Source organism: Scyliorhinus torazame, chromosome 11, assembly GCF_047496885.1.
Source record: "Scyliorhinus torazame isolate Kashiwa2021f chromosome 11, sScyTor2.1, whole genome shotgun sequence".
In the NCBI taxonomy this organism is placed as follows: Eukaryota; Metazoa; Chordata; class Chondrichthyes; order Carcharhiniformes; family Scyliorhinidae; genus Scyliorhinus; species Scyliorhinus torazame.
The window spans coordinates 256116677-256129232 of record NC_092717.1 but is presented as its reverse complement, the minus strand read 5'-3'; the positions used below and the strand labels follow the sequence as shown (position 1 = coordinate 256129232).

Genomic DNA, 12556 nt, shown 5'->3' with positions numbered 1-12556 from the left:
TCTTCATTACTGCTGCTACTATTTTATACGGTACCTCCCTGTCCTTCCTCTGGACCTGGTGTGAATGACCTAACTACTTTCTCACTTCTGGGGCACAGCGTTCTGAAAGGGGCACTTCTATCTGGTTCCCTATATTCTGAGAAACGTATTTGTCGTTGTACCCGTTCTTCTTCAAGATAGGGGGTACCCTATTGTACAAAATCTTCCACCAGTTCTATATATTCATCGAATATTGCAATCGGTACTTGGCTATCCCGTGGAGCAAAACCTACCCTATCTATGGGAGTAGATGCAGTTATTCGGGGTCTTGGGAGATTCTGTATTCTTTCTTATGGTCTTAATGCTGCTATTATCTGGCCTTGTGTTTCTGTGCTGTTCCTTACTCTACTCATGGCTCTTCCGAAACTATCATACCCTTTGCTCATTTGCCAAATTTTAGCTTTGGGGGTAACGTTTGGTAATCCCAGTAATTTTGTAGAATCAATTTGTTGACTTCCTCCTAATATTTCTCCTAGTTTAAGTCCCCTAGATATAACCTCTCTTTCCCATCCTTCCTGATCTCTGTGGTGTACCATTTTTGCCTTTAGATTATACATATAATACGTTAAATCCTAATTTATTGGTCGATAAGTGGAAGGTTGTTGTTGTTTCCAGTAATCGCTATAATCCCCTATTTCTAATGGTTTAGAATTTTTTCTATTCCCTTTTCTTCTCCTTGGTTTTAATATTTCCTCATTCTCTGATGAGTATGAGGATTTTTCCTGTCCCAGCGCAGGAGGCGCAATAATCCCAACTAGGCTTTGTTCCTCTTCACTTTCTTGTGTTTCAAAAAAATAACCTATAAAAGCTCCTTCTTTATATCTGGCAGATTTCCCAGGCCAATTTTCTTCCCGAAACGGACTTAAATCTGGATATTGAGAATGGCATCCCTTTGGGAAATTTTCAAAGGGGTCCGAATTCCCTTGGTTATCTGGGGCTCGGGGACGTGTTTTTTCTGTCTCTGACAGGGTGCTGGCACTTGGTTGAATTGAAATTCAGATTGCTTTCTTGTTCCTGCTGTGTCTAAAAGGTACTGTGGCCATTGCTCTCGCCAAATCCTTATTATCTGACCTGCCCTAGCCGGAGGGGTTAATGCACATGTCTTTATTATCGCTCTCAAGAGATTTCCTTGAGTTATTTTTGAAAATTCCGTCTCCTAATAATGTCATATCAACATTTCTCCCTACACTATGTCTCAGGATTCCTTCCATGTTTGCTTGATTTACTTCTGTCTCATCCATCATACTGTACTGTTGTCCGGAATTGTTTAGTGATACCACATGTATAATCTTTGTCCCATGGCTCAGAGTTGTGGTTCTAGCTATCCCTTATTTAAATTCTCCTCGTAGAACTACCTCTTCATCCATTTTTAGCTGTAACTCCGGATTGTATCGATGAGCCAATACCCCTGAAATTCCTGCCACTAATGTCCCCTTCCTATTGGAAGGATTAACTTGTACATCCTTTTGGGCATTTGTAAAGTCTCCTTCCACTAAGTGGATCTGCTTTCCTCCAACGTACATTTTTTAAATAAGTCTTGTCTGCTCCCATTCATCTTCGAATTTACTTGGCGCATTTGTTTGAAACCCTACTGTTTTCACTGTGCTATCTGATTCTAGGACTGATTCCTCGTCATTTTCCATTTCTAAAGCTTCATTTTTCTGCAGCTGTTTTGTATCTTCGTTTGCCACTTCAGACTTACTTTTGTGTTCATTAGGGACCTGTATTATTTCTTTCATGTTTTCTTCGCCAATGATTTTAACCAGCTTAGAGCACTCTTTGCCCACTTGAGCAGCTGCATGCTTCTGTCTGTGTGTGAACAAAATTAGTGATTCAGCTTGCTTTTCAAATGCAAATTTACAAGGTGCTTTAAGAATCCTGACTGGATCTCTATATTACATAAGAACATAAGAACTAGGAGCAGGAGTAGGCCATCTGGCCCCTCGAGCCTGCTCCACCATTCAATGAGATCATGGCTGATCTTTTGTGGACTCAGCTCGACTTTCCGGCCCGAACACCATAACCCTTAATCCCTTTATTCTTCATAAAACTATCTGTCTTTATCTTAAAAACATTTAATGACGGAGCCTCTACTGCTTCACTGGGCAAGGAATTCCAGAGATTCACAACCCTTTGGGTGAAGACGTTCCTCCTAAACTCAGTCCTAAATCTACTTCCCCTTATTTTGAGGCTATGCCCCCTAGTTCTGCTTTCACCCACCAGTGGAAACAACCTGCCCGCATCTATCCTATCTATTCCCTTCATAATCTTATATGTTTCTATAAGATCCCCCCTCATCATTCTAAATTCCAACGAGTACAGTCCCAGTCTACTCCACCTCTCCTCGTAATCCAACCCCTTCAGATCTGGGATTAACCTAGTGAATCTCCTCTGCACACCCTCCAGTGCCAGTATGTCCTTTCTCAAGTAAGGAGACCAAAACTGAACAAAATACTCCAGGTGTGGCCTCACTAACACCTTATACAATTGCAGCATAACCTCCCTAATCTTCAACTCCATCCCTCTAGCAATGAAGGACCAAATTCCATTTGCCTTCTTAATCACCTGTTGTACCTGTAAACCAACTTTTTGCGACTCATGCACTAGCACACCCAGGTCTCTCTGCACAGCAGCATGTTTTAATATTTTATCATTTAAATAATAAGCCCTTTTGCTTTTATTCCAAACAAAATGGATAATCTCACATTTGTCAACATTGTATTCCATCTGCCAGAGCCTAGCCCATTCACTTAGCCTATCCAAATCCCTCTTCAGACTTCCAGTATTCTCTGCACTTTTTGCTTTACCACTTATCTTAGTGTCGTCTGCAAACTTGGACACATTGCCCTTGGTCCCCAACTCCAAATCATCTATGTAAATTGTGAACAGTTGTGGGGCCAACACTGATCCCTGGGGGACACCACTAGCTACTGATTGCCAACCAGTGAAACACCCATTAATCCCCACTCTTTGCTTTCTATGAATTAACCAATCCTCTATCCATGCTACTACTTTCCCCTTAATGCCATGCATCTTTATCTTATGCAGTAACCTTTTGTGTGGCACCTTGTCAAAGGCTTTCTGGAAATCCAGATATACCACATCCATTGGCTCCCCGTTATGTACCGTACTGTTAATGTCCTCAAAAAATTCCACTACATTAGTTAGGCACGACCTGCCCTTTATGAACCCATGCTGCGTCTGCCCAATGGGACAATTTCCATCCAGATGCCTCGCTATTTCTTCCTTGATGATAGATTCCAGGATCTTCCCTACTGCCGAAGTTAAGCTCCCTGGCCTATAATGACCCGCTTTCTGCCTACCTCCTTTTTTAAACAGTGGTGTCACGTTTGCTAATTTCCAATCCGCCGGGACCACCCCAGAGTCTAGTGAATTTTGGTAAATTATCACGAGTTCATTTGCAATTTCCCTAGCCATCTCTTTTAACACTCTGGAATGCATTCCATCAGGTCCAGGAGACTTGTCCACTCTTAGCCCCATTAGCTTGCCCATCACTACCTCCTTGGTGATAACAATCATCTCAAGGTCCCTCACCTGTCATAGCCTCATTTCCATCAGTCACTGGCATGTTATTTGTGTCTTCCACTGTGAAGACCGACCCAAAAAACCTGTTCAGTTCCTCAGCCATTTCCTCATCTCCCATTATTAAATCTCCCTTCTCATCCTCTAAAGGACCAATATTTACCTTAGCCACTCTTTTTTTGTTTTATATATTTGTAGAAACTTTTACTATCTGTTTTATATTCTGAGCAAGTTTACTCTCAGAATCTATCTTACTCTTCTTTATAGCTTTTTTAGTAGCTTTCTGTTGCCTTCTAAATATTTCCCAGTCCTCTAGTCTCGCACTGATCTTTGCTACTTTGTATGTTTTTTCCTTCAATTTGATACTCTCCCTTATTTCCTTAGATATCCACGGACGATTTTCCCTCTTTTTACCGTCCTTCCTTTTTGTTGGTATAAACCTTTGCTGGGCACTGTGAAAAATCACTTGGAAGGTTCTCCACTGGTCCTCAACTGTTTCACCAGAAAGTATTTGCTCCCAGTCTACCTTAGCTAGTTCTTCTCTCATCCCATTGTAATCTCCTTTGTTTAAGCACAAAACATTAGTGCTTGGTTTTACCTTCTTACCCTCCATCTGTATTTTAAATTCCACCATATTGTGATCGCTCCTTCTGAGAGGATCCCTAACTCTGAGATCCTGAATCAATCCTGTCTCATTACACAGGACCAGGTCTAGGACCGCTTGTTCCCTCGTAGGTTCCATTACATACTGTTCTAGGAAACTGTCGTGGATACATTCTATAAACTCCTCCTCAAGGCTGCCTTGACCGACCTTGTTAAACCAATCGACATGTAGATTAAAATCCCCCATGATAACTGCTGTACCATTTCTACATGCATCAGTTATTTCTTTGTTAATTGCCTGCCCCACCATAATGTTACTATTTGGTGGCCTATAGACTACTCCTATCAGTGGCCTTTGCGCCTTACTATTCCTGATTTCCACCCAAATGGATTCAACCTTATCCTCCATAGCACCAATGTCATCCCTTACTGTTGCCCGGATATCATCCTTAAATAACAGAGCTACACCACCTCCCTTACCATCCACTCTGTCCTTCCATATAGTTTGATACCCTCGGATATTTAACTCCCAGTCGTGACCATTGCAGGTCTTTAGGCACTCTGACAAAGAAGGAGACGGCTCTGTCTTGATAAGTCTCTTTCTTCCAGGATTCTTTTAGCTCTTTTAATTTCTTCCATTCTTGTTTCATTGCTTCATCTCTCTTGACTGTATTCCAGGGCAAGAGATTTACCCTAATTGCCATTTTTCGGAATTCTATGTTCTGTTCTTGGTTGTCCCTTTCAAGTGCACTCTGAAATTAAGGATAAGTAACCTTTCTGGGCCATATCCAAGGCTAACTAAGGCACTATCCTCCTGTTTTAGTTACGGGTCGATTGGTTATTGGTGTATAAAGGTTTCTAGGCGTCCCCTATTTCTCTAGGATGTTCCTCACAATCTGGCTCACTCTAAGGATGATTTACTTTTTGGCCTCCTTTTGGATGCAAGAGTTTTAGTGCTGTCACCAAGATGTCTTGCAGACTTTTCCTCATGGTCAGAATCTTCTAGTCTACTGATTTTTACACCCAACCTGAGTTTTATGTCCCCTCGATGCACAGAATATCCTTACAAAAGTCAACCACACATGACTTTCCAAACTAAACTCGGCAGGTAAAGTTTGACTCACACATAGACTAGAAACGTCTAATATTCTAGCCTTTGTGCCGGTTAGAAATTTCTAATATTCTAACCGTTGTTTGGGAACTAGAAACTTCTAATATTCTAGTCCTCACTCTGCTTAACTAGAAACTTCTAATATGCTAGCCTCGCTTTACCTCGAAACTTCTAATATTCTAGGCCTCCACGCTGGGCGCCATGAAGTTTAAAAACTCACCACTATTTTTAGCATTCCCCCTATACCAAAAAAGGGTCGATATTCTAAATGGTGAACAGGGATTCTCACTCCCTGGCTCCGATGCAGGCTTCAGTGGGTGCTATTCAGGTCAAACTATATTTTCAAGTTATCCCCCGGTATAACCCATACCTTCACCGAAGAACTTTACCGACTTACTCCTCAGTAGCATTGATATCCTGCGTCCTGCGTTGCTAAGTAAGTAAAGTAGGCTAATAACCACTGTTTCAGGTTAGAACTTTTAAGTTATTTTATTATTATATATATTTTTTGTTTTAAAAGATGCAATCACTGTCTTTACAGAAAAGTAAAAAGATCTTGCTTCTGGGGCCTTCTGGTTGGTTGAAGGGACCTTCAGGCCCAACTTGACAATCAATCTTCTTTTTAAAATCTGGTCTTTTTTCGATGTATTCGCTGATGAGCTCGGTTGCTGTGTCCTATCTTTCCCATGTACCGAGCTGTGAGAGCTGGCTCTGCTGGCTGTCCCCTTTCATAGAACATAGAACATAGAAAATACAGCACAGAACAGGCCCTTCGGCCCACGATGTTGTGCCGAACCTTTGTCCTAGATTAATCATAGATTATCATTGAATTTACAGTGCAGAAGGAGGCCATTCGGCCCCTTGAGTCTGCACCGGCTCTTGGAAAGCGCACCATACCCAAACTCAACACCTCCACCCAACACCAAGGGCAATTTGGACATTAAGGGCAATTTATCATTGGCCAATTCACCTAACCCGCACATCTTTGGACTGTGGGAGGAAACCGGAGCACCCGGAGGAAACCCACGCAGACACGGGGAGGACGTGCAGACTCCGCACAGACAATGACCCAAGCCGGAATCGAACCTGGGACCATGGAGCTGTGAAGCAATTGCGCTATCCACAATACTACCGTGCTGCCCTTAAGAACAAATAAATCTACACTATATCATTTTACCGTCATCCATGTACCTATCCAATAGCTGCTTGAAGGTCCCTAATGTTTCCGAATCAACTACTTCCACAGGCAGTGCATTCCATGCCCCCACTACTCTCTGGGTAAAGAACCTACCCCTGATATCCCTCTTATATCTTCCATCTTTCACCTTAAATTTATGTCCCCTTGTAATGGTTTGTTCCACCCGGGGAAAAAGCCTCTGACTGTCTACTCTATCTATTCCCCTGATCATCTTATAAACCTCTATCAAGTCGCCCCTCATCCTTCTCCGCTCTAATGAGAAAAGGCCTAGCACCCTCAACCTTTCCTCGTAAGACCTACTCTCCATTCCAGGCAACATCCTGGTAAATCTTCTTTGCACCTTTTCCAGAGCTTCCACATCCTTCCTAAAATGAGGCGACCAGAACTGTACACAGTACTCCAAATGTGGCCTTACCAAAGTTTTGTACAGCTGCATCATCACCTCACGGCTCTTAAATTCAATCCCTCTGTTAATAAACGCGAGCACACCATAGGCCTTCTTCACAGCTCTATCCACTTGAGTGGCAACTTTCAAAGATGTATGAACATAGACCCCAAGATCTCTCTGCTCCTCCACATTGCCAAGAACTCTACCGTTAACCCTGTATTCCGCATTCATATTTGTCCTTCCAAAATGGACAACCTCACACTTTTCAGGGTTGAACTCCATCTGCCACTTCTCAGCCCAGCTCTGCATCCTATCTCTGTCTCTTTGCAGCCGACAACAGCCCTCCTTACTATCCACAACACCACCAATCTTCGTATCGTCTGCAAATTTACTGACCCACCCTTCAACTCCCTCATCCAAGTCATTATGACTTCGGGTTTATATATTTTTCTAACAGTTATCTAGTTTTTATGACGTTATTGTAAAGTAACTTTTATTACTTTGATAGTAAAAAGTATCTTTGATCTAAACATTCCAATCCAACTAAGTATTCATTTTGACATTAACTCACCTCTCAGGTCGCTGATTACGTTGTTTCCTTTGTGATGTTCAAAAATGCTTTGGTTTCAAGAGCTGTGAATTTTGGTTTGGTTCCTGTCATTTCTATAGTTTTATTTTCCAATTGTGTGCTCAGCTCATAATTTTAACTTTGATTTTGGCGTTGAATTATGTTTCTCGTAGACTGTTAGACACCAGTTTTCTTCAATTTACCTGGTATTAGCAAATTTTCACACCTAGAATTGTCACCAAATTCAACTGAACCTCACTCTTTCTTTTCCAGCTGCTTACTAAGATAGTTACTTTCAATGAAGGTGTGAGCCATTGTTTTTGGTTTCATTCAAAATTATGTGTGTTTGCTAAGCCTGCTTGACCAAGGATATCTGCATTTTACAATCCTGCTCTTTGCAGCTGCTGTTAACCCTTTGTGGGATCTTTCCCTGTATCCTCTCATGTTTCTCTGAGACCAGATATTACCAGACTTCCATGTTTCAAATGACACATCTTTCCATATTTTCAATAACAAGGGGCACGACATTCGCCACTCTCCAAACCCCTGGTACCACCCCTGTTGACAGTGAGGACGAAAAGATAATTGCGAACGGCTCTGCAATTTCATCTCTTGCTTCCCATAGAACCCTTGGATATATCCCATCAGGCCGGGGGACTTGTCTATCCTCAAGTTTTTCAAAATGTTTTTCAAAATGTCCAACACATCTTCCTTCCTAACAAGTATCTCCTCGAGCTCACCAGTCTGTTTCACATTGCCCTCTCCAACAATATGGCCCCTCTCATTCTTAAATACTGAAGATAAGTACTCATTCAAGACCTCTCCTATCTCTTCAGACTCAATACACAATCTCCCGCTACTGTCCTTGATCAGACATACCCTCGCTCTAGTCATTCTCATATTTCTCACATATGTGTAAAAGGCCTTGGGGTTTTCCTTGATCCTACCCGCCAAAGATTTTTCATGCCCTCTCTTAGCTCTCCTAATCCCTTTCTTCAGTTCCCTCCTTGCTATCTTGTATCCCTCCAGCGCCCTGTCTGAACCTTGTTTCCTCAGCCTAACATAAGTCTCCTTCTTCCTCTTAACAAGGCATTCAACCTCTCTTGTCAACCATGGTTCCCTCACTCGACCATCTCTTCCCTGCCTAACAGGGACATACATGTCAAGGACACGTAGCATCTGTTCCTTGAACAAGTTCCACATTTCAATTGCGTCCTTCCCTGACAGCCTATGTTCCCAACTTATGCACTTCAGTTCTTGTCTGACAGCATCGTATTTACCCTTCCACCAATTGTAAACCTTGCCCTGTTGCACGTACCTATCCCTCTCCATTACTAAAGTGAAAGTCACAGAATTGTGGTCACTATCTCCAAAATGCTCCCCGACTAACAAATCTATCACTTGCCCTGGTTCATTACCAAGTACCAAATCCAATATGGCCTCCCCTCTGGTCGGACAATCTACATACTGTGTTAGAAAAGCTTCCTGGACACACTGCACAAACACCACCCCATCCAAACTATTTGATCTGAAGAGTTTCCACTCAATATTTGGGAAGTTGAAGTCACCCATGACTACTAGACTGTGACTTCTGCACCTTTCCAAAATCTGTTTCCCAATCTGTTCCTCCACATCTCGGCTACTATTGGGGGGCCTATTGAAAACTCCCAACAAGGTGACTGCTCCTTTGCTATTTCTGACTTCAACCCATACTACCTCAGTAGGGTGATACTCCTCGAACTGCCTTTCTGCAGCTGTTATACTATCTCTAATTAAAATGCCACCCCCCCCCCCCCCCACCGCTTTTACCACCCTCCCTAATCTTATTGAAACATCTATAACCAGGAACCTCCAACAACCATTTCTGCCCCTCTTCTGTCCAAGTTTCCGTTATGGCCACCACATCGTAGTCCCAAGTACCGATCCATGCCTTAAGTTTACCCACCTTATTCCTGATGCTTCTTGCGTTGAAGTATACACATTTCAACCCATCTCCGTGCCTGCAAGTACTCTCCTTTGTCAGTGTTACTTTCCCCACTGCCTCACTACACGCTTTGACGGCCTGAACATCGGCTATCTTCGTTGCTGGACTACAAATCCGGTTCCCATTCCCCTGCCAAATTAGTTTAAACCCTCCCGAAGAGTACTAGAAAACCTCCCTCCCAGGATATTGGTGCCCCTCTGGTTCAGATGCAACCCGTCCTGCTTGTACAGGTCCCACCTTCCCCAGAATGCGCTCCAATAATCCAAAGACCTGAAGCCCTCCCTCCTACACCATTCCTGCAGCCACGTGTTCAACTGCACTCTCTCCCTATTCCTAGCCTCGCTATCACGTGGCACCGGCAACAAACCAGAGATTACAACTCTGTCTGTCCTGGCTTTTAACTTTCAGCCTAACTCCCTAAACTCCTTTACTACATCCGCACCCCTTTTCCTACCAATGTCGTTGGCACCAATGTGCACCACGACTTCTGGCTGCTCCCCCTCCCCCTAAAGGATCCTGAAAACACGATCCGAGGCGTCAGGGACCCTGGCATCCAGGAGGCAACAAACCATCCGAGAGTCTCGCCCGTGCCTACAGAACCGCCTGTCTGTACCTCTAACTATTGAGTCCTCTATAACTAGTGCTCTCCTAATCTCCCCCCTTCCCTTCTGAGCCCCAGAGCCGGACCTCGTGCCAGAGACCCGGTCACTGCAGCCAACCCCTGCTAGTTAATCCCCCCCAAAAGTATCCAAAGCGGTATACTTATTGTTGAGAGGAACCACCACAGGGGATCCCTGCACTGACTGCTTCCTCGTCTTCCCACCTCTAACTGTTAAGCAGCTACCATTGTTCTCAGGTCTAACTATGGCCCTGGAGCTTCTATCTATCACCCTCTCAGCTTCCCGAATGATCCTCAGTTCATCCAGCTCCAGCTCCAGTTCCCAAACGTGGTATGTGAGGAGCTGGAGATGGCTGCACTTCCCGCAGGTGAAGTCAGCAAGGACACCGGTGGTCTCCCTTACCTCGAACATTCTGCAGGAGGAACATTCCACTGCCCTAGCCGCCATCGCCGCCATCACCTCTACTTAGTCTCCCAGTAAGAAAGGGAAAAAAAGTAAATAGCTTACCTGCTCACAACACTGAGTCTTTCTTTTTTAAGTTAGAGGAGGGGGGAGGGTGGGAGAGACTACACGTGTAGTGTGTCGGGTTTCCTCACCGTTCAAATTTATTGGGTAATACAAACCTTCCCAGGTCTCCCCACGGCCAACTTCCTGTTTCCTGCTGCTCTGAGAAAAAAAAAGCTCTGAAAAAGCAAGTTAAAAATCAAAAACACAGCTTACCTTCCAGCTCTCCCCTCCAAAAATCGCTCCCCTCACTGCCCGCTCCGTAGGAAGAATGTACACTGTTGCCCTGTTGATTTTTGACTATGGCTTCTCTGCCTTACACTTTCGCCCTTACTGCCTTTTGTTGCTGTCCCTGTTTTACTACCTTCCGACTTCCTGCATCGGTTCCCATGCCCCTGCCACATTCGTTTGAACACTCCCCCACCGCTCTAGCAAATAGCCCCCCTTGGACATCGGTTCCAGTCCTGCCCAGGTGTAACCGTTCCAGTTTGTACAGGTCCCACGTCCCCCAGAACCGGTCCCAATGCCCCAGGAATCTGAAACCCTCCCCCTGACACCATCTCTTCAGCCACGTATTCATCCTATATATCCTGTCATTTCTACTCTGACTAGCACGTGTTACAGGAACCTTACCTGCCGTGTTTGTGTTACAGGAACCTTACCTGCCGTGTTTGTGTTACAGGAACCTTACCTGCAGAGTGTTTGCGAATGCTGCAGTTACCGTCTTGATCCTAAAAGCCCGGTGCAGTTCATGAATTTGGAATGTGACAATGGAGAGGTCGATCCTGTCGTGCTGCCAGTTATTCACAGCTGTGAGTGCAGCAGTTGCCAGGGTAAGTGGGTGATGCATTGAGGGGAAACACCCAGAACCTGTTGTTGGTGGAGATAAATATGTTTTTGAGGTACATACACAAGTCAGCAGCTGGCAACATCATCTTGTGTAATATCAGAGACCTGGCTCCGTCAATCGGCTTGGAAGACGCCTCCTAGTCCTAACTACAAGCTACTCAGAAGAAATAGGGAAGGAGGATTGGGGAACAGTATGGAAGCTATCACACTGCTGAATATGTACCACTTATTTTCTTGGCAGCATTCCATCTCATGAGATGATAGAAACATGGAAACAGAGAAAATAGATGCAGCAGGAGGCCATTCGGCCCTTCGAGCCTGCTCCGTCATTCATTACGATCCTGGCTGATCATCAAGTTCAATACCCTGAGCCCGCCTATTCCCCATATCCCTTGATCCCTTTAGATCCAAGAGATATATCTAATTCCTTATTGAAGTTACACACGGTTTGCACCGTGGTGGTTAACGATGAATTAAGCATTGCCTGGTGTGACTCCGGCCCCCCACGACCTGCATTTCCTGCCGAGGGAGACAGTAAGCTGAGAAGGTGCACAATTCACTGCTCTGTTTTTCTGCATCCTCTTCGCAACCACAGAAGGAGGCTATTCAATCCTTCACACTGCGCCACACTTGGCCCATAGACCTGGACGGAATTGGCAGTGCAAGTGAATATGTAAAACCATAAGACATAGGAGCAGAATTAGGCTATTTGGCCCATCGAGTCTGCTCCGGCATTCAATCATGGCTGATATTTTACTCATCCCCATTCTCCTGTCTTCTCCCCAAAACCCCTGATCCCCTTTTTAATTAAGAACCTGTCTAGCTCTGCCTTAAAGACACTCAGTGATTTGTCCTCCACAGCCTTCTGCGGCAAAGCGTTCCACAGATTCACCACCCTCTGGCTGAAGAAATTCTTCCTCATCTCTGTTTCAAAGGACCGTGCCTTTTGTCTGAGATTGTGTCCTCTGGTTCTAGTTTTTCCTGCAAGTAGAAACATCCTCTCCACGTCCACTCTATCCAGGCCTCGCAGTATCCTGTAAGATTCAATGAGATCCCCTCTCATCCTTCTAAACTCCAACGAGTACAGACACAGAGTCCTCAACCGTCCAAAGAAAAAAGAACAAAGAAAAACAAAGGGGCAGCACGGTA

The 12556-nt window shown here is 44.3% G+C and overlaps 1 protein-coding gene across 1 annotated transcript in view; it reads left to right on the top strand.

Moving 5' to 3' along the window:
• sspo (SCO-spondin) overlaps positions 1-12556 on the top strand; it is a 1206999-nt gene that overhangs the window by 1178969 nt on the left and 15474 nt on the right. Inside the window, 1 exon segment of the mRNA XM_072468611.1 lies at positions 11241-11391. Coding sequence (XP_072324712.1) covers positions 11241-11391 — 151 coding nt within the window.